The sequence below is a fragment of the Corylus avellana genome, chromosome 10 (genome assembly GCF_965113065.1).
Source record: "Corylus avellana chromosome 10, dhCorAvel1.hap1.2, whole genome shotgun sequence".
Lineage (NCBI taxonomy): Eukaryota > Viridiplantae > Streptophyta > Magnoliopsida > Fagales > Betulaceae > Corylus > Corylus avellana.
The window spans coordinates 17,699,469-17,723,335 of record NC_142499.1 but is presented as its reverse complement, the minus strand read 5'-3'; the positions used below and the strand labels follow the sequence as shown (position 1 = coordinate 17,723,335).

Here is a 23,867-nt window from a genome sequence, read left to right as displayed (position 1 = left end):
GCCTTGCCTATGCCCGTCCCCCTAGTTCCGTCATTGTATGTATATATACGCTGATAATTAATACAATAAATAAGCATTGGGTCCAAGGCTTAATTAAGGCCCATTTTTATATAAAGGCTACTCGGGCAGCCCGCTCTAGTGAGGTTTATTAGTTGGCCGCCACCAACTCCAATGAATTTTTGGCCACCATCTTAGGCCTCCGTCATTGACCAAAGATTAAACTCAAGTTTTCACAACTTTTTACCTTGAGTTTGAGAGATATGTTACAACATATTATGGAGTTTAAAAATCAAAATTACAGTTGAAGATTGTTATATAACTACAATTTTCTTATAACAACCACTTATTGATTTAAGCATTGAAGGTTCTATTACAACCGGATCTCATCCTTACCTTTTCGTTCGACTAAGCTCTAGTACAATCATTGTGTTAAATCTAATTTTAACCATGTATATCAAAGTTCTAGGATACCATTCTCTTATAAGTCGATTTTCAATGGTGAATTTTACTTAAAGTTTTTATCATTTGGTATTAGAGCTAAACACCACCACATCAAGTTTAGGATCAAACCCAAAGGAGACGACTTACAAGCTTGATTATAACGTCTTAATACTATGTATGAACATAATATTAAGCCATTGAATATTGATAAATGAGTGAAGCCAACAAAAGATAAATTACTACAATTGAGTTAGTGTCGATAAAATAGGCCACCATGAACGTTAGTTACCAAGTGTAGAAACATGTTAAGGATCATTTTGTCCCGCTTAGGTTAGCTCTTAGAGACCCACCATTTACAAACCAATTTTAAAGGAAGAGTTTGTGACCAAAATTTATATCCTTATCTTGTTTATTTGTGTCAGAATTTCATAAAATCCCTTCCAATTAACGATGTTGAATGATGTACTTTTTCAACCAAATACACCTACCAACTATAACGTTATTGAATTAAATGACTAGTTGATACTATAATATCTGTTTGTCTACTCGGATTCCATATAAAATTATAAATATAATACCATGCCAATTGCCACTGCAACGACAACCGGTAATTTGCAACGTGCTAAAATCATAAGTCAATATGACAAAGCCGTCTCTTTATTATATTCAACGTAAAATGAATAGTGAGTTGAATTGAATCATTCAAGAAAAGCCCATTTATCAAAGTGTGTTTTTTTTTAGATTTCAATCAAATATTTTGATTAAGACAAATAAATTAAGATAAAGTGTTCTTTCAAATTAGGTTAAAATAAGTTTTTTTAATCTAATTTATTAAATTGACATATGTTCTTATAACACATAATTTGCAATTTGTTAAAAATGCATGTAAAAGGCACATACGTTATTAATCATATTAAAAATGTATATAAAAATCACATATTCTAAATATATATATATATATATATATATATATCAATTTAATAAATTGAGTTGATAACATTAGTCTCTTTTTTTTTTTGTGAGTAAATGAGGTTTTTACGTTTTTGCTATTCAATTATTTTAAGGGTTAATTACTTTTTTTAGTATCTAGGTATTCACGTTTGTTTTTGTTTTTGTTTTTTTCACATAAGTTTAAGTTCGTATCATAGATTGAACTTGACTTAACCACCCCTATGACCAAGCCACCCCCAACTCCCCAAGGCATTTTGGGTGATTTCAGCCACTCCATTTTGGCCATTGAAGGTGGTTGAACCACCTCCCAAGAGTTTTAGGAGTGGTTCGGTCATCCCCAAACAAGTTCAGAGGCGATCGAAATAATTCACATGACAGTTCGTTAATTTGGTTAAGGAAATGATGATGGATATACTAAATTGATATTTATCCATAAGTCAAAAATCATTTATGATACGTCAAAAACAAAAAACATGAAAAACCTAAGTACTAAAAAAAAATAAAAATTAACCCTTATTTTAAAATATAAAGAAATCCTTCTACTCCATTTTAATGTCAGCCACCATCTCCAATTGAATTTGATCCCCCCTTGACATGGCATTTTGTCAACTTATAGGTGCATCGACCAGGCCAAAGCAAGTTGGTCAAATGGCATATATATTGAAAAAGGTATTCAGAATGCGTACGGAAGGAAATCCATGAGCAAATTGTGAAGCGCAAGGACCATACCCGAAAAAAAAACGCATGCTCGCAACGGCAACGAATCAAACCATATGCTGTTTGATCCAAACTCAGTGGCAGGCGCAGGTTTGTTTTTCAACGATTTCTGCGGAGGACACGCCAGATATTCTCCCTTTCGAAAAAGGACAATTTCGGTATTAAAACAAATAAATAATAGCCGTTCTTGGAGTTGGAAGTCTCCTTTCGATGTGGTACAGTTGAATACCCTTTCTCTCTTTGGATTTTATTCACAAAAACAAGGAACGACAAGGTTAGAAACAAACAAACTGACAACGAGGTTTTTGGTGGGCCTAGCTCCCTTCAGGCCCATTAACTTTCGACAGCTGGCTTTTTGTCCTTTTTTTCTGTAGTTGACTACGTGTACGGCTACTGTCCGGTCGAACGAAAAGTCATCTGTACACGATACAAAAAATCCGCAAAATTTAATCTACGGCTGAATAGTGAATGTTGGCCCCACACACACTCGCGAGTTTTGTTTTTCTATCCCCATATACATACGTCCAATAAATCAACATAAATCTTTTGAAAATGATTGGATATTAGTGAAGGGTTGTGGTTATGGGTGTTAAACTCAAAAAAAAAAAAAAAAAAAAAAAAAAAATGCAATGAAAAATAAGATTCACTCGATCACTAGAAAGTTTACCTACTAAACAATTTTTTATTTGTGGGATTTATTTTAATACGAATCTCACATGACAACTCAATAAATAAATGTAAAGTGAATATTAAATATAGTGATTGGAATGGATTATGGATATAAACCCAAACTAGATTAACCTCTTGAAGTTGGTAATGAATTTTTTTTTTTTTTTTTGGGAAACTTTAGAAAATTTTATCTAGATTTTCACTTGTTTTAAAATTAGCTTCTTGAAGTTCAAAAATCTCAATTTAAGGTATTAAACTTTCAATTTTTTGCAATATTCTCCATCCGTTAAGATTTTACGTTAAATATTTTCAAAATTCTCAAACTACCCCTATTTAAAATAAAGAATTTAACACAATTTGCAAAAATACCTACACCAGAATATTTGCAATTTTTTTAATTAAAAAAGTAGGGGTATTTTAGAAAATTTGAAAATATTTAACGAAAAATCTTAATGGAGGGGAACTTGCTAAAAATTGAATTTTGATACCCTAAATCGAGAGTTTTTGAACTTCAGGAGTAATTTCAAAACGCGTAAAAGTTCAAAAAGAGTTTGTGGAGTTTCCCCAATTTCTTTTTATTTATGCTAGTCACTATAGCCATTTAATACAACAACTCTCCTTTTCAAAAAAAAAAAAAAAAAAAAAAAAAAGTGAATAACTCATTAACATTCTAACCTTGAACTTCAAGTAGACGTGTTTTTCACAAAAGAAAAGCAAAGTATATACCCGCTTTAGAAAAATGTAAAAAAAAAACAAAAAGGAAACAAAGGTGTTGCACGCTATGACATTTAATTAAATATATCAATAGGAGAAATCAAAACATAAGAAGTTTATGTTTTTTTATTTGTTTGAAAATAGTGTCATAATATGACATAAAGTAAAAGTTGTTTGTGTTTTTAATAGTTGTTTGTTAATGTTTTGTTTTAAAAAGAGAAAACAAAAGACAAAAAAACAAAAATATTAATAAATGGATCATATAATAAAAACACCTCTTATATGTTTTTTTTTTTTTTCCTCTCTCTCTATCCTTGATCATATGGCATGTTATATCAAGTGGGAAAACATCAGCAAGAAGTAGCAAAATTAAACATTTTTGTTATGAATTTTTTTAACACTAGTTTGACAAAAGCACCTTATAAGAACTATTTAAAAAACTAAACTGTTTTTTTTTTTTTTAATTAAAATTAATAGAGGCCAAATCAAAATCATCTTTGAAGAACTTCAAGGATTACAACATACAAGTATATTTTATGCATGCGGATCAAGCGTGCTACACTCACTTCAATCACTCGGTCTATTTTTTATTTTTATTTTTTTTGATAGCTGGTGGTTTTTTCTTTCCTAACCAATGTTTATGACTCGTTTATTAATATTTTTTAGATTTTTTTTTTCAAAATAAAAATAATAATAACAAGTAACTCAACACATAAAATACTTAAAAACTATTTCACATTTATATCGCGTCACAAATAAAAAGTAAAAAAGTAGATTTTAAAAAACATTAGCGAACAAGCCTTTTTGAGTATTTGATTGACTTTAGGATATAAGCAGACTTCTTAGAACATATGATCATTGCATGTATTTTCATTTTCTCATACATTAAAAAAAAAAAATTGTGAGAAAAACATGTTTTAAATACATTTGTTAATTTAATGAGACATGTTACACATCATTATTTTAATAATTTCTTTTTACAAATTTAATAAATTTACCATTGGATTTATGGACTCATGTGGGTTTCACATAAATTCAATGGCGGATTCACTCATTCACTATATAGAGATGGGTGAAAGATGGGACGAATAATGATTTTTATCATTTCTTTAATTTAATTGAGTGAATTAGATAAAAAAAAAAAAAAAAATTCAAATCCAATTTAGAGAAAAAATTTGTTCTAAATCAAATAATTATCGACATAACTTCTTGAAAATGATGAGATATTATTAAGAGGTTCAAACCTTTTTTTTTTTTTTTTTTTTGGGACATATCTACACAATGGGAGGAAAAGGAGAAGGGTAATTAATTAGTGACCTCCGTTTTATAATGGGTGGTCTCCAACCAATTGAGGTATCCATTTGGGTCAAACTTAAGATTGCATGAAAAGTCATATACTAAGGAATTACTAGATATATTAAAATTATAGAGAGTTCACTTTGAAAATCCATTGCATTGGCTAGATTGCTTGAAAGTCATATATTTACGGAATTGCAGTGGCTAAAGACGTGATTCACCGAAATTTGCTACAAATCTAAAAGTGATGGGTACAATGATATTCAGATATTGTTTTGTAATAGCCTGAAAGGCTATTGTGTGTGTCATAGATACTGAGAGAATATTTTACCCCATTTAATTGTTATATCAATAAAGAGATATAGTTTTTTTTTTTTTTTTTTTTTTTTTTTAAAAAAAAAAAGAAATAGAACAACTAATCGGATTTGAATATTGAGTAATTTATTCTTATAGAGTCTGCTTGACTAAGCAAAATTTTTGTCCGAATCAATAATACTTTAATCAGCAAAATTATTGAAAAGCCTATATCCCAATCCCTTTTTCTTTTCTAAGCAAAGAAAAGCAGGTGGGAGATACTAACTATTGTTATTCTATGCGAGTATGATCATAATAGCACTTGCCCATTAGAAGCAGTACAAAAGGGGCCTAGACGATAAGAATTAATTGCATTATCTCAAGTCTGACTTAACCATAACCTAATCCAGCTACATTAAAGTGACTTAAGATGGCTAATATTAATTATAAGATTGAAAATTTTAATTTCAAAAGTCAAACTCTCACCCTACTACGTACTCAATAGGGGTGGGTATCGGTTCAATAGCTTCTTGAAGTTCAAAAATCTCAATTTTTGGTATTAAACTTTCAATTTTTTGTAATATTCTCCATCCGTTAAGATTTTACGTTAAATATTTTCAAAATTCTCAAACTACCCCTATTTAAAATAAAGAATTTAACACAATTTGCAAAAATACCTACACCAGAATATTTGCAATTTTTTTTAATTAAAAAAGTAGGGGTATTTTAGAAAATTTGAAAATATTTAACGAAAAATCTTAATGGAGGGGAACTTGCAAAAAATTGAATTTTGATGCCCTAAATCGAGAGTTTTTAAACTTCAGGAATAATTTCAAAACGCGTAAAAGTTCAGAAAGAATTTGTGAAGTTTCCCCACTTTCTTTTTATTTATGCTAGTCACTATAGCCATTTAATACAACAACTCTCCTTTTCACCAAAAAAAAAAAAAAGAATAACTCTCATTAACATTCTAACCTTGAACCTCAAGTAGACGTGTTTTTCACAAAAGAAAAGCAAAGTATATACCCGCTTTAGAAAAATGTAAAAAAAAAAAACAAAAAGGAAACAAAGGTGTTGCACGCTATGACATTTAATTAAATGTATCAATAGGAGAAATCAAAACATAAGAAGTTTATGTTTTTTTTAATTTTTTTTTCTTTGAAAATAGTATTATAATATGACATAAAGTAAAAGTTGTTTGTGTTTTTAATAGTTGTTTGTTAATGTTTTGTTTTAAAAAGAGAAAACAAAAATATTAATAAATGGAGCATATAATAAAAACACCTCTTATATGTTTTTTATTTTTATTTTTTCCCTCTCTCTCTCTATCCTTGATCATATGGCATGTTTATATCAAGTGGGAATACATCAGCAAGAAGTAGCAAAATTATTAATTTTTGTTATGATTTTTTTTTTTTTAATTCTAGTTTGACAAAAGCACCATATAAGAACTATTTAAAAACTAAACTGTTTTTTTTTTTAATTAAAATTAATAGAGGCCAAATCGAAATCATCTTTGAAGAACTTCAAGGATTACAACTTACAAGTATATTTTATGCATGCGGATCAAGCGTGCTACACTCACTTCAATCACTTGGTCTATTTTTTTATTTTTTTTTTGATAGCTGGTGGTTTTTTCTTTCCTAACCGATGTTTATGACTCGTTTATTAATACTTTTTAGATTTTTTTTTGGCAAAAAAAAAAAATAATAATAACAAGTAACTCAACACATAAAATACTTAAAAACTATTTCTCATTTATATCGCATCACAAATAAAAAGTTAAAAGTAGATTTTAAAAAACATTAGCGAACAAGCCTTTTTGAGTATTTGATTGACTTTAGGATATAAGCAGACTTCTTAGAACATATGATCATCACATGTATTTTCATTTTCTCATACATTAAAAAAAAAATACATGTGAGAAAAACAAGTTTTAAATACATTTGTTAATTTAATGAGGCATGTTACACATCATTATTTTAATAATTTTTTTTATAAATCTAACAAATTCATCATTGGATTTGTGAACTCACGTGGGTTTCACACAAATTCAATGGCAAATTCACTTATTCACTATATAGAGATGGGTGAAAGATGAGATGAATAATGATTTTTATCATTTCTTTAATTTAATTGAGTGAATTAGATAAAAAAATTTCAAATCCAATTTAGAGAAAAAATTTGTTCTAAATCAAATAATTATTGACATAACTTCTTGAAAATGATGAGATATTATTAAGAGAGTCAAACTCTTTTTTTTTTTTTTTTTTTTTGACATATTTACACAACGGGAGGAAAAGGAGAAGGGTAATTAACTAGTGACCTCCAACCAATCGAGCTATCCATTTGGGCCAAACTTAAGATTGCATGAAAAGTCTTATACTAAGGAATTACTAGATATATTAAAATTATAGAGAGTTCACTTTGAAAATCCATTGCATTGGCTAGATTGCTTGAAAAGTCATATATTTAAGGAATTGCAGTGGCTAAAGATGTGATTCACCGAAATTTGCTACAGATCTAAAAGTGATGGGGACAATGATAATCAGATATTGTTTTGTAATAGCCTGAAAGGCTATTGTGTGTGTCATAGATACTGAGGGAACATTTTGCCCCATTTAATTGTTATTTTATTTTTATTTTTTTTTAAAGGGAACATACTATACTCATTAATTGATAAAAGTCGCGAGCATAAAGCTCTTACAAACAGAGCAAAAAACTCTGAAGTAAATCATAGCCGAAGCTAAAGATACGGTCATCAACAACAGACCAAATCAACCATAACAAATGCATCTGCTAACCTATGACTAATTATCAGGTTTAAAAATTAGATCTGTATCAAACAGACACCATCTAATGCATAGGTAGCACTTATTCCTCGGCCTTGAGAGCAAAACCTCCCAGCCAATACTCATCCTCCTCGACCCGAAAGTCAGGATACAGTTCACATCTACAACCCAAGGGTTTGGACCAGTAATAACGGGTAGTAACCAGGCGCACCAAAGCAAGAGGAGAGAACCTTATTACAAGCAAAAAGAAAAACCATACAAGGAAATAAAGGGAGCAACAAAACAAATACAGGAAAAGAAATTACAGCAAAGAAAACAAACTACAGGGGAACTCGAAAGGAAATACAGAACAGAAAACAACAATACAGGGAAATAAAAACGAAAAACACATAAAGCGGGTCACTGTAGCCGGAAGGAGGCCGATCGCGAGCTGGCCGGAAATCGCCACGGAAAGTGGCACAAAAAGCTTGATGCGGGAAGGGCGTGTGAAAAGACTCGACAGCAAGCGGTGAGCGGCGAAACGGGTGCGGAGGAGATCGGCGGCACACACAAACAAACAGGGAGGGGAAGAGTTTGAGTGAAAACACCCAAAGGCAAAAACGGAGAAAAAGCAGAGGGGAAAAGGACAGATGGGGAGGGGGAAGAGAGGGGCACCGGGACTAGGGGCATCAAGTAAAATACTAGCACCCGGAGCGGAGAGGAGAGGGGAGGAGGGATGCAAGCAACAGCCATCCCTCCTCCCCTGCGGCTGCGGCGCTCTGAAAGGGGGGCTTAGGGTTTCAAATGTAGAGTATATTGAAGGTAGGCTATTCGACCTTCATAAGTGTTAAATTACTTATTTAATTGTTATATCAATAAAGAAATATAGTTAAAAAAAAAAAAAAAGAAGAAAAGAAATAGAACAACTAATCGGATTTGAATATTGAGTAATTTTATTCTTATAGAGCCCGCTTGACTAAGCAAAATTTTTGTCCGAATCAATAATACTTTAATCAGCAAAATTATTGAAAAGCCTATATCCCTATCCCTTTTTCTTTTCTAAGCAAAGAAAAGCAGGTGGGAGATACTAACTATTGCTATTCTATGTGAGTATGATCATAATAGTACTTGCCCAATAGGAGCCGTACAAAAAAGGCCTAGACGATAAGAATTAATTGCATTATCTCAAGTCTGACGTAACCATAACCTAATCCAGCTACATTAAAGTGACTTAAGATGGCTAATATTAATTATAAGATTGAAAGTTTTAATTTCAAAAGTCAAACTCTCACCCTACTACGTACTCAATAGGGGTGGGTATCGGTTCGGTTAGTGTCGATAGAGGCATTTTCGCCTACTGATTCGTAAAAGTCGATTAATTAATCGACTTCATGCTGACAAGGAATAATTTTGATTTTTTCAGTTAATTAGTTAGTCAGTTAATAGGTGGACGGTTAGGTCAGTTATAAATTTTTAAGTTAAGATTTATCAATTTCCTTGTAACTGTAAAATCAATAAAAAAATATGTTTTATAAATAAAAAGAAAAAGTAAATTCATGGAATATGGACCAAAATAACAGCTATAAATTAGTTTGACCAATACAATAAAAAAAGTTACCAGATAAAATTTAAAATTCATTTAAAAAATCGGTTAATTTCCCACCTCTTTGGAACTTCATGTTTCAACAGAGAAGAGCCTTTACTTTTATTATATTAGTAAAGCGCTAAGGTCAGTTAACCGATAAAAAAAAAAAAAAAAAATTATACTACCTATCGAACCGAACCGATATTGAAACAATATTTTTATTCTGCCTACCAATCGTTAGAAGTCGGTTGTCCGTCAGTGACGATTCGATGGCGGTTAATAAGTGGTAAAGTTAATTTGTCCACCCCTAATACTCAACAAGTTTAAAAATTTTCTTAAAAAACATTAAATCACCACCATTGATAGCATATCCCTATCATTTTAGATTATGCGAGTAGTGAGTAGATTAGATATACCGTCCAAATTTCCATTCCCGACTAACCTTATTGCTCTCTCTCTCTCTTAAATATTCTTTCTTTATCTTCCTTTTTCTTTCTGTCTTGTACTCTATCCTTTATACAATAAACGCTCTTATCTCTCACACACACAAACACACGCACTTTTAGGTTAATAGTACAACATAAAATGGACAACTCTCTCGCTATCCTTCTGTTGTAGTACAAGAAACAATTTAAAAGTAGAACAGAACAAATATTAACATTAAATCTACTCTCTCACCTTGATTTGTCAAATCAAATCTTTTAATCTATTAACATTATCGTACAAATTTGTACGTTACACTATTTTTTATTTTATTTTATTTTTATCGTTTATATGATGGTATATGCCGACTGGGACCCAAAAATAATTCGTTAATAAAAATTATATAATAATATTCCTAATATTTTCCTTTCTTTTTTAATTCTGTTTGACGAATCTGTTCTTTATTTTTTTTTATATATATATAATCTTTGGAACACGCGTGCTACTCTCTGTTATTTTAATTAAATCAGATGCCTCCAAATTATTATTATTTTTCTTAAATTAAAGACGGAAGAAAAATGTAGAAAGAATAGGTGTCGGTCTGAATGAACGATTCGTAGAGCTGGGAAAGTCAAGTCGCACTCACTCGATTCCCACGAGTCTGACTCAGACACCCCACCTCGGCCCTTCTTATTCGCTCACTCCCTCCATCACCCACTGCCACTTGGGCATAGCAATTTCTGTGCCTCTATCTAGTCTTTTTTGGGTAACGTGTCAAGTTCTTATTAAGTTGGTCAACTTGTTTATGTTTATTTGAACACGACACGTTTATTAAAAAAGTTAACTCTAACAAGAAATGAGGCATAGTTTAATATGGATAAAGGCCAATAAGCAAAAACAAAAAAAAAATTATACCTTATAATATATATATTTTTTTCCTTGTGTTGGGGGGCATGGCCTACATCAGCCACCCATCAGCTTTGTCATTGACTCGAACCTATTTAACTTAAACCCTAACTCTAAAATTAAATATCGTATTCATATCGAGTACGCATATTGTGGGTTAAATTGACAGCCCTACTTTTATGTACACCTAGTTATGCGTCGTAATTCATGTTTATATGTTTCGTGTTAAGATATAAAAATATAAAATTATATAAATTAATTTTAATATAATTAATTTAATTAAACAGATTAAACTTTTTAATTTTAATTTGTTAATTTTGTATTGGGTTTCGTAACGAGTTTATAGATTGTGATAAAAATTGTCAGTCTTAATGTCTTATATTGAGTTTGAATTATGCTAAGACATGTATATAAGATTATATAATTTAATTATAACCTGATTGATTTAATTAGATGGGTCAATTATCTCTACCCTAATTGGTTAATTTTGTTTTAAATTCGTTTAGTGTAAAAAAATGTTAGCCGTAGTGTCCTTCATTTAAGCAAGAGTGAAGTGAAGAGTTTTCAAAGGAAAAAAAAAAAAAAAAAAGTGAGTGGCGTAAAGTCACGCGCCAAGAAAAGCAGTGGCCCTCCATCTGTCTCTATGTACTTTGGTCCTTCACTGAGCACCACCAACAATACAAAACCAACTCTCGCTCTCTCTCTCCAACAAAGTTTTCCCTCTGCATGAAAATCACACAGCCGGCTATGATTCCAATTCGCCGGCAACTCTCCACCTGAGCCAAAAACGGAGAGGAAGAAATTGAGAAAAGAAAAAAGCAATCTCTCTCACTCTGTCACTGATATTAATTTCATTGTTTTACTAGTTATTGTTAGCCGTAACGCTAAGAATTTGGTTTTCTTTTAAGAGACGATTTGTATTGGAGGTGAATTTAGAAGGAAAAAAATGCTGGATCTTAATTTGAGCGTGGGTTCAGCGAATTCGGGCTCGGATTCAAAGGGAACAGTGACGGAGAAGCTTCGACACTTCTCCGGAAGCCCGAAGGAGAGCTCCGGAAGCTTCAATTCCTCCACAGTCAGTGCCGGCGACGAGGTCTCCACCTCCAACTATGACACCGCTTTCGCCTACAGCTTCAGCATTCTCAAGAATACCAGCGCCGAAGAGCTCAACAAGTGCAACCGTACCATTCAGTTGTTTCCGGTTACCGGAGCAGGAGAGGAAGAGTCCGACGTGGCCAGGTCCGGGCTCGGGTTCGGGCAGTCCTTGAGGAAGGAGTGGCTGGATCTCACCTCCAGTTACGGCGGAGTGGGCGCGAAGGAGAGGATCGTGGCCCCGCAGCCGGAGGAACAGCCACAGAGACAGCAGGTGAGGAAGAGTCGGCGGGGGCCGAGGTCTCGGAGCTCGCAGTATCGCGGCGTTACGTTTTACCGAAGAACTGGAAGATGGGAATCGCATATTTGGTCAGTAATTCACAACCGTAATTTTATTGTTATTTTAATCGTTGTCGTTATAAAGCTCTGATTAATTAATGTTTTGTTATGGATACTCCTCGGATCATTTTCGCAGTGGTTTTACTTTTGGGTGCTTTTTTTCTGTGTAGGGATTGTGGGAAGCAAGTTTACTTGGGTAAGGAAAAGTTTGCCACGTAGTAATTCTTTTCTTTCTTTGATTTTTGGTTGTTGATTTAGTTAGAAAGAAAGCCGGTACAAATAATCTCGGTGTTTGATTATTAATTGGGTTTTCTTGATGTTTTTTAAGGAGGATTTGACACTGCTCATGCTGCGGCTAGGTATAAATAATTGTGTTTGTGAATTCACATTGTAATGGCAGTTTCATTTGTTTGATGTGCAATTATCTTGGGGATAATCTTGTGTGAATTTTTATGGCAATTGGGTTCTTGATCTCAGGGCGTATGATCGGGCTGCTATCAAGTTTCGGGGAATGGATGCTGATATCAATTTCAATATCAGTGAATATGATGAAGATATTAAGCATGTGGGTGTGAATTTCTGTGGAGTTAATGTTGGTGAATGAATTTAGCCTATTGTTTTAAACATAAATGTTTATTGAGATTGTTAGTCATATAGCAATGATTGTCTCTGCAGATGAGTAATTTTACCAAGGAAGAATTTGTTCATATCCTGCGTCGACAGAGCACTGGGTTTTCAAGGGGAAGCTCCAAGTATAGGGGAGTGACATTGCACAAATGTGGGCGATGGGAAGCTCGAATGGGGCAGTTTCTGGGCAAGAAGTGAGTCAGCTGAATTTAGCATGCCTGAATAGGTTTATCTCCCACTATATAGTAAAGGGAGAAACTGAGAGTGTTGATTGAATAGGTTTATGGGAACAGTTGGGAATTTGGTTTTCATTGATTGCTTCCCTGCAGGTATATATATCTTGGGCTATTCGATAGCGAGATGGAGGCTGCAAGGTCTTACCGATTATATATGGGATGTCTATTGTGCTGGTATCAAAAATATTTGACCTGTTCTCCATTTAACTTGATACGATTTTTTGTGTTATCTGTATATCAGGGCATATGACAAGGCTGCCATTAAATGCAATGGAAGGGAAGCGGTCACCAACTTTGAACCAAGCTCATATGAAGGGGAGATTATGGCTGAGGCCGAAAATGGAGGTACTTTTTGTTGTTAAGAACTCTTTTTGTTTGGTTGTGATCTTTGTTTTCTGGAATACTTGTGTTGTGTAGTAACTTTACCAACCCTTTCTACATAAATCCTTGCCTGATCATTTGATACAGAAGGCAATCAAAGCCTTGATCTTCAATTGGGAATTGCTCCCCCATCTTGTTCTAATGGGGCAATGGAGAACATCAATGCGAGCTGTCTTCATTTTCAGCGTGGCTGCGAGGACATGGCTATTGATAGAAGATGGAGGGTAATAATGCAATGCTGACATCAATTTGTTAAATTCCTCTCTAAGTTCAATTGAGATCTGCGTTTGTATTTTTCAAATAGGTCCTTTTGATTTTGTATATTTTCTTGATTCACAAGTGGGGTTAGGTCTTTCCTTAGCTTCCTTAGTGAACTACCATTACTCTTCTGCAGATTGAGAATTCTGCTTCGGCAACAGTTAGGGCTCATCACCTTCATGGACCTCCAAAGGCATCTGAGCACCCTCCAGTCTGGAGTCGCGTGAATTCTAGTTTCTTTTCTAGCCATAAGGTAAATTTCCATTCCTAGTATAAGTTTCCTGCTAGATGTCGTCAATAAAACCACATTGGTCCCTTTCCCATTTCTCTAATTTATGATGCCATTACATTGTTGTTTACAGGAAAGAGCAATGGAGAATAGGATGGAAGTTGATACCCTACCAAATTGGTCATGGCAAATCCACAATCCTTATGGTGGGGCGACTCAAGTGCCTCTCTTCTCTGCTGCAGCATCATCAGGATTCCCTTCAACAAGCACCACTTTGCCATCAGCTGCTGTTGGTCAACATCCCTTTCCAAATATAACTATCCATCAACCACCATTTTTCGCCGTCAATCACCCTCACCACCAAAGTATCCAATTTCCACTGCAGGAGCTGAAACCAGTACCAGGAAGAACATAGCAACAACCTGGAAATCTTCCATTTTGTCTTGAAAGCAGAAGATGGGTAGGCAAACTAGGAAAAAAGAAAAGAGTGGTAAATGAATTTGTTGGTTCCGGGGCATTTTTAGATATGAATATATGATCCAATAGGTTGATAATCTTTTGTTCCATGTAAAGCTTATCAAACTTAAGCACCTTATATAGCCTGGTCGTATTGGTTATATATTTGGATATCTTTGCCTCCACATATATATGACTAGTCTTGTGTTGCATCAATGTTCTGCGCAGGCTTCCAATGTATGTCATGTGAAATGATTTCAAGAGAAAATAGTCTCACTTCAAAATGTTGGATTATGTTTGAGGTTGTTTATGCGTATATCATGCTTGAAAATCTCTCTTCTCATACGCCCCTTGGGTCACAATTTCACTTGATTTATCCCATGCCCTTGCAAAATGGCCTTGCTAAATGGAACCTACACTAATCCAATTAATGGAAACTCTCCTACACTAATAGAAATGTAACGGCTCATAAACTCAATACAATTTTTGCAAATTAGGATTAAAAGATTTGACTCATTTAATTAAATATGTCGAATTAAGTTTAATTTATTTAGTCTTATGCACATACTTTTACACGATTATCTTATACACATATTTTAACACGATTGAAACTCGACACTCAAATACAAATTGATACTCCAAATCAGCCTAACTTGAGTTGAGAGTTACAGTTAGTCACACTTCTATGTAAAGCAACAATGAGATATAGCCATATAGGGAGTAATTATATATTATTATTATTATGTGATAGAGTTAATTATTGATAGGCCATTCAAAATAATAGACCTACTTCCATTAAAACTCTGTTCAATATCCATTAAACCTTCTGAATTGGAGTCGAAAATAAAAATAAAAACTGCATTTTCCTCGAAGTTTGAGTTGATAAGAATGGTAATCTTGTATTCTTGGTTGTTCCTTTTCCTCATTTTCCTCCTTTTGTTTGTCCTTCCATCTCCAACAGAACGCCACGTGTACCGACCCCCTAGCTTAGCTTAAAGGTAATTCCCGCATTCCTCGGCTTTGCATGAGGTTCGTACAAAGCAGCTGGCAGCGTGAAAAGCCTGTGGTTTTGTGTACTTTGCATTAGGGAGTCTGCAGTCTGCAGCCTTTTGAAAGCCTTGGTTATCTCTTCCTTTAACTCTCTCTTCCCGAACTTCATGGCTACGGCCTACGAGGAGCCTATGACTTGTTCTTCTTCTTATCTTCGTTCTTCTTCTCCTGTTTCTTTCTTTGTTGGGCTCTATGCTATTTCCCATGGCTAGGCCGGGGATCTTGATAATAATATATATATTTATTTCCTCAGAGCCCAGAGGCAGTGTGCTTGCTGCAGTATTTATTTAGTATGAGTAGTCAAAGCTTTTACAGTTTCCACGTTGGGTATTCAAGAAAACTCTATTAAAGGAGATGCTTCATCTTCATGCCTTGTGAGTATTTCAACTCCATCTTGGCTGTGCTTTTTGGGATGCTTTTCTCTGTCTAGCTAGCTAGGGCATGGCCTCACGGCGTGCCTCTCACCCTCTTTGATCTTTGCCATTATGTACTATGATTTGTAATTTAGTATTGAGTAATGTTAAAGAATGGTTTTTGAAGGTCTTTCGTTTTTTTTGTTTTTGTTTTTGTTTTTTTTTTTTTGGAACAAATTATTGATCAATGACGGAGGAGTTATTAAGTTTATGGAAAAATTGTCATTGATGAAAGAGACAACTAGCGATTAGAGACGTGATTCGTCGGTTTATGCTGCAGATTTATTTACTGATTGTGATGATGATATTTCTAACGCGTTGTTTTGTAAATAGCCCTAGAGACTATTGGATATGTCATAGATAGTGTTGGAGCTGTAGAGTTTTTAATTTGTATTTTTGGTGTTGTATGATGGAGCATTTTGCTCTAGATTGATTTTGTATCAATGGAGATAACTTGTTTGTTCAAAACAAAAAAAATAAAAGTATAGATTAATGTTACTAAAAAGACAAATAGACAAATGGTACTAGACCTGCCCAAAAAGAAATTTTGGGTAGAACTGTAGACGTCTTATATTTTCTTAATAAAATTGGAAAAATAAAGAAATAGCGGAATAAATAGGAAATGAAAGATAAAATATTTTAGGAGCGGTTCAGTGTTACATACCTGCATCTATTATTAGGGAATTGAAGAGTTCAAAATGATATATCTTGTTCTTATTGCTTGATTCATTACAATACAAATAGTACTTCCTATCCTACATATATAGAGAAATTGTAATAAGTGAAGAAAATATAAAAGGGTAGGTGAAGATGATATTAGATTGTGTTCAAATCTAATTACCTAAAAGATAAGAGACAATCAAATCTAAAATCAATTAAAATTTCAAATCTGTTCATAAATTCCATCAAATATCAACTGTTGCTACTTGATTTACGTATCAAATTAAAGACTGTTGTACATATATATGATGTGCTTGACCTACAAAAAGAGACAAACTCTGTCTCTTATATTCTATTAACTCTCAATCAAATGAAACTACACACAAAAAGAAAAAAAAAATCCAATGAAGGCCAGGCAAGAAAGAAGCAATTTAAATTAATTAAAGAGTGAGACATGAAAAGAGAAGGCCCCATGTCTCTCATGCATGTTAATTGACTGTGACCACGTACTAGATCTGCTAAAAGGAAGTCTCATTAATGCTCAGTGCCTGCTAAATGATCAGTTTTCATATAATTGGTCTGAATATACAGTGAGGTTTCATAACATTGAATACAGTAAAAATGAATCTACTTGAAGATTGTTTGCCTCCAATCAGAAAAAGTAGTGGCACTCATTTCCAGGGAATTCATTTTCATCCGACCCTTGTTTGCCTTAAAAAGGAGACGAGAGAAACTCAGAGATATGTGCAGAGAAAAATACTACCCCCACCCCCCTTGACATTGACGCATCATCTTTATAAAAACTTCTGTTGGAACTAATCACTCGTATTAGAATTTCAGTTGTTGGTCAAGTAGAAGGGAGCGAAATGAACGACAGTATGGTACAGGTCCAAAATAAGTCCATACAATTAGTGTTTAGGGTTTATATATATATATATATATATATATATATATATATATATATGTGTGTGTTATGATATAAACCTGAATCATTAATAGAAAAATACAGCCGCACTCTCTGTGGACATAGACACATTGTCGAACCACGTTAAATCTGTATCTCAACTTTTTCTTTTCGATTTTATATTATTCATCATTATTGTGCACAGTAACAACAACTTATTTGTCCGGACATGTTTCGAGCACGTGAACGAGCTTATTTATATTTGTTATCCGAATTACTAGCCGCATGTGGGTAACATTGTGGTCAAAGGAAGCATGTGAACCCAGACTTAAGTTCATGTTAAAAAAAGGATCATGATTCATGAGTGACCTGAGCCCAAGAGCAGGACGTTCACGTGAACACGGGATTTGGATTTTCGGGAGGACCAAATAATTTTTATAGAACCCATTTGCACAGGCAAGTATTTGACATGTGGACGAGTTCTTTCACATTTATTATTCGAATTGCTAACAATCTAAACAACAAAGTAACGAAGATGTTTATAAACAAGGACACACGGAGAGCTGTAAACCCCATAGTTTAACCGACAGTGTGGGCTGTGGCTACAATTTGGTTTACCATTGAAAGACAGAGATCGATCGAGCTCAAGTGCGGTTAACGAGAAAAAGAAATTACCAAACAAATGATGGCTTCTATTCATTTATTTATTTTTTTGGTTATAGTCCATATGCCACCGTCACATAAGCTACAATCAAAATCAATTATTTAACTATGTGGTAACTGATAAATGTCATATGAACTTGTAAATTGATATAACAGTCTACATGATACTGTTACGTTAGTCACAACCAAATTTTATTGTTTAATAATTGCCATAATAATCCATATATATATATATATATATATATATATATATATATATTGTGAAAGTTTGTAAGAAATTTGCACTTATTTGTGTTTCAAACAAACGTTAACAATTGTGTCGGACTTGTTTGGGAATCAAACAGATTAGGTGAACATAAAACATATTTGTCGTGTCATAAAGAGGGGGTGCTAATTATTATCTAATCTCATGCAATGATGAGAAATCTCAAACATAAACAGAAAGTTTCGATTAAAATGGAAAAAGATAACAAGAAATGGAATGATATAAAAAAAGCAAACCATAAATAGCATGGGCAATCAATTTATCTCGTCTGGCACCAAGGATTTTGGCATGTTTCACGAAGATGAAGTGACAGAGAGCTTATGACTTTTCTTGTTCAGTCATTTGTTCATGAATTTCTTATTTCAAATGATGGGATATTCCCCATTACCTCTATTTTGACTCAATTTTTTCTTACTCTTTTTTCTTTTCTAATTTAAGATTAGAACCTTTCGTAACCTAATTCAAGTGCCTTCTATTTTATTTTAATGTAAAACATTTTTGATAAAATGTTTTCCGGTGGTTGGCAACACTTGAAAAACGTAACGCCATATTGTTTTTGCAAAATACAATTTGATTGAAATGATAATTTTAAAAATCACTTTATTTTTTAAGGGATACAAGAATAATACAAGGGAGACTTCTAAAATTACCCATATACCATTCCCTCTAGGGGCGGAACTAGCATTTAGAATTTGGGAAAAAGGGTAAAATTCTAATTTAAAAAAAGAAGAAGCTATATATAAGGGCATTTTTAAAAAAATTTAGAAAAACATGGGGCTTGGGGGGCTGCCCCCATGTGTTTCCGCCCCTACATCCCCGCCGCGGGCAAGAAAATAGAAAAGACCTCCCAATCAGAGAAAAAAAAAATCACGAACTTTTAATTTTTGCACTGTTGGTATCTCAAAAAATAAAATAAAATTAATTAATTAATTAATTTCACTCCACCTTAGAGTTTATGGTTAAATCAAATGGTAAACAGGTCAAATGCCCCTTATACCCTTGTAAAATTTATAAAAATACAAATTTATCCTTAATTAAAAAAAAAAGAAAAAAAAAAAGAGACTAAATCTTAATGAAACACATGGCAGTGGGTCAGCCTTTTAAAAAAAAAAAAAAAGGGTGTTTTGAAAATTTTGGCATCCTGTTAGTATTTAACGGACAAATTGGCTAAAAGGTTTGAAGTTCACCTCTATCATTAAAAGGTTCATTTACATTTCTCTTTGTTTAGTCTATTTAGGTTGGTCTCTTTTAGTGCTACAACAACATTATAGTCTTAGATTTTTATTTATTTATTTATTTTTTAAATCTATTCTATTCTTATTTTTTATTTATTTTTCAAGTTAGGAAAAAAAATATATTGAAGGGCCAAAAAAAGATTTTTATTTTTTATTTTTATTTTTTTTTCATTTTTCATAATGTAGTCATTATCATGTGGTATTAATTAATATAGCTTTCACTAAAAAATAAAATTTGCAGGGGCATATGATAATGAGGAGGATAATATATATATTAAAAAAAAAAAAAAAACTTATAAAATAAGGTCATTATTGTCAAATTTTAACCAATTATGATGGTTTGAAGGTAAAGGCTTAATGAGAAAAAAAATATATAATAAAATAAAATTATGCTATGGACCGCTCGCCATCAAAAGTACTCTCATGTTGCATATGGACAAAAATTACATATCAAAATACTCTCAAAGTATTCTAGATGGATTCTGATCGAGTGCAATGAGCTGCTTATGTGAGAGGGCACCTGGGCCTCACCTACTCAAACAGGGAGCTCAGACACTTGATTGGTCTGGACACCTGTCTAAGTAGGTGAATGCTCGAGTGTCCTCTCACATAAACTTTTTATATTGCATGCAATACGGACAGCTCATTATACCGGATCTCTATCTGCCTAAACAAACTCAAAGACCGAGAAAAAGTAGGACTTTTGTACCCTTTTTAAACTTTAAAAAATGATGTGACTTTTAAATGAATCACTATTGAATTTTGAGTTTGTAAGCAGCCAATTTAACATTTTTTTAGTCTTTTCTAAAATCTCTTCACATAGTTAAAAGTATTATTCCACCTCCATGAGCCAATCAAGGAGATCCTTATTGATCATTAATTAAAGGGTGAGAGATCACTTTTACTCCAAAATCATGATCTTGTACTATATCCGCCTTCTCATTCGTTGAAACATCATATCTTCAACCTTTTCATCACGATTAAATTTTCTATGATATTAAAATTCTTATATTTGTAAGATGTTACATGTATCATGTATGCCCGATTATGCTATAGCTACCACTGAAATTCTTGCATCTAGTATTGTATTTGATGAACTTTAGAAATGTTGCTGCCTGCAAAGTTTGATTCTTTATAACGTTGACTCCTAGGCTTTATGGCCTTGCTCATTTGTTGCAAGTCATGGAAATGTTACACGAGCTAACTCATATAGCAGCACAGAAAGGAAGAAAAAAAAAAAAACAAAAACAAATATAGTAGAAGGCGATCGAAAATAGAAGAATATGTTTTTCTCTTGAATTCTTAAAATACTCGACAAATAATTTTTATTTATTTATTTTTTTTGATAAAAGGGAGATAAAAATCCTACTTATTCTCGGTCCCTGAGTTTGTCTAGATAGATAGGGATCGGATGCAATGAGCTGTTCGTATTGCATGCAATATGGGAAGTTCATGTGAGAGGACACTTGGGCCTCTATCTGCTTAGACAGGTGTTTGGACAATTCGACCCAATGTTTGAGCTCCGTGTTTGAGTAAATGAGACCCAGGTGCCCTCTCACATAAACAGCTCATTGCACCTAATCGAATTCCGTATATGATACTTTGAGAGTATTTTGATGGAATAATGAATGTCCATATGCAACATGAGAGTATTTTTTGATGGTAACATATGAGTAATATTGCTATTGACCACATTTAAAAGCCCAAAAACATTTGAGGAAAACAAAAAAAAAAAAACTTAGGTCATCTGGCTCATGATCAGTGACACCAAATTCTTCACCCTTCCACCACCATCTGCACAAGACATAACTCTATGAATTTTCTAAAAATCGACCATGAACAATGACTTTTAATAAGGTGGAGATTAGCATTTGCTTCAATAGTAACTTTAAATTTTTCTTCTTCACATCCTATTGCCCATTTGCTCTTACTTCAGAAAATGAGAGTACTTTAACGGTAAATTAAGTTTGTTACAATCTAAGTGTCCCACATGATTTAAGTATAATATTAATCATGTATATATAAGTTTTTGAGCACCTTCTCACTACAAGCTGATTTTCAATGATGAGTTTCACCAAAAATTTGTTTCATTAAAATGATATTTAAGATCGTAACATAAATTGTCACCATTCTATTGGCCTTCGTAACTCGGGAAAGGTTTTTGATGGAAAAAATGAAACTTCATCATTGTTGTCCTTAAAAGGCTTTCATTTTCTCTCTTTGTCAATTTTCCCCCTACTCTCGGTTGATGACTTCCCCATTTTTAGTCGAATCGTAAGGGCAAGCTTTAGTGCAAAAGTTCAAAGTTTGAAAATGGGAAATTATTAAACCTATGACCTCCATTTTAAAACTAAAGAAAATGTTCCAAATTGTAAAATACTTCAGCTGTCTCTATTTATAGGCTATTTGAAAAATCAAGCATTTTTAAGACATTAAATAATAAAGTACCTAACCAATACGCCAAAGACTCCAAAGCTAATGAAACGTGAAAAATTAGGCTCTTAAACGTATTTTATATTAGGCTGACTCAATCTAGCACCCATACCCAAAATTGGACCCCACTAGAATCATAATAATCTCACACTTCCGTACCGGCATCTACAACCTATTCTATGGAGGCTTTCACTACAAATCTAATAACTCTTTCCACTTTTGTAACTACTTCATTCAAGCATGTGACTATAAATCTAGTAACTGAAATTCAAACACGCAACATAACTCCTGCTTTGATATCAATGTTAGGTACCTAGTGGGTGTGCTAAAAGCGCTAGAGCGTAGAAAGTCATGCCCAAAACATATCTCATGTACTCTAAATTGGACCCGTAAGAATCATAACAAAAGGTCTTTGAAAAAAAAAAATCAATCGAAGAAAAGCAAACCCACTATCACAAGCTGGCAGATCCACCTTAATTAAAGTTTGGATGGAAAATTCAACATGGGACCAAGCAATTTGGGGGACATACCATAAAGGTGAAACCCTCCTCCATGCCCAACTAGTTAATAATGTTTCATGGATTTGAGAAAGGCATCTTGAAAACTATCGACGGTAGATCTCTGGCATCTAAAACTAGAAGTTTAGGCAACAACATCCTAGAAGTAACTAACTCTTAACCGTATCCGTAATACAAACCATCATTGCCAAACATCTTGAATTCCCTTGCTTGCTTCAAGTTATAGTCGGACCAAAAAGTACACAAATATTAATATGCTATGAAACCGCCTCCATCAATGTTTCTAGAGTTATTCCCCATCCTCCCCTCCCCCCTCCCAGTCACACTCACACACTTGAATACACACTGAAAATATCCATCCTAACCTCCCATTTGTATAATGCATGTATGCCCATGACAAAAAAAAAAAATAAAAACAGAAAAAAAAAAAAAAAAAAAAGTGGGATAGAGTGGGGAGGGTAGGGTTGTGTAGCCCGTAGTTGTTTTGATACCAAAGAGCGCATGTCTCTCTCCTATTTTCTTCTCTCTTGCTTCTTATCTCACCTTCTGCCTTTAACCACCCCACAGGCCCCACAACACCCCCCCCCCCCCCCCCCCTTTTTTCTGTGTTTGGTATGCATCTTAGATGCCAAATTTCCACCACCTTCTACACATACGCGTTGACCATCCTTCATCTTCAACCTCCAATCCTTCGTTTGGAGTTCTCCATGTGCACGTGTTGCACATGTCGTCGTCCCATATACTCCATTTTACTATTTTAGGCCATGCGTCAAATGACTCTCCTCTTTGCATCTCCATACTTGGTACCCTTTTTGGGTTTATGGAGAATCTCAAATCTTGTTGCAGACCATGTTACTGTGTCCTCTATGCCTTCACTGTAGAGTATCAGTCTCATCGAATGTCGCGATGGTGTTACGCCCAAGCAACTCCGATCCAATCAGTTCCCGTACGCTCTCCCCCGTTGTGACTTTCAAGTTCGCTTCTTGTTGTAGCTGGTGTATCATATGCTTCTATGGACTGCCGCATCAAAATGCCAATTGTGGTGGCCTTTTGTTAGGCCAGTGAGCCAAGTTTGAGTCAGGCCAATTTGTTTTCCCATTCCTTTTCGGATCTATCTGCCCTATATTGGTTGATTTCTTTGAGAGTTTTGTTGCGTTGCCCACCCCTATTTTGTGTTTGATGCATTTCCCCTTTCCCTTCTCCCTTTGTACTCCGGAAAAATAAAAATATATAAATAAATAAATAAATAAAGACGGTGACATGAACCGTAGAGAGGGATGAATATAGGATGCTGTGGAAATTTTCGGTGAAATTTTTGTCTTGGGAAACCAATCTAGGCAG

At 33.6% G+C, this 23,867-nt stretch overlaps 1 protein-coding gene across 2 annotated transcripts; it reads left to right on the top strand.

Annotated features, from left to right (window-relative positions):
• The first annotated feature begins 11,476 nt into the window (after window positions 1-11,476).
• On the top strand, window positions 11,477-14,673 carry LOC132192153 (APETALA2-like protein 3). Of its 2 annotated transcripts, none has more exons than XM_059607400.2 (10): window positions 11,477-12,228; window positions 12,369-12,394; window positions 12,527-12,557; window positions 12,676-12,763; window positions 12,874-13,019; window positions 13,155-13,199; window positions 13,303-13,406; window positions 13,533-13,666; window positions 13,837-13,953; window positions 14,063-14,673. In XM_059607400.2, exons 1-10 carry the CDS (start codon window positions 11,714-11,716, stop codon window positions 14,342-14,344), a joined length of 1,488 nt encoding a protein of 495 aa, XP_059463383.2. In that variant the 5' UTR covers window positions 11,477-11,713; the 3' UTR covers window positions 14,345-14,673. The 2 variants fall into 2 exon arrangements, with proteins under 2 accessions (XP_059463383.2, XP_059463382.2); XM_059607399.2 differs by having other exon boundaries at window positions 13,530-13,666.
• The last annotated feature ends 9,194 nt before the right edge of the window (window positions 14,674-23,867 follow it).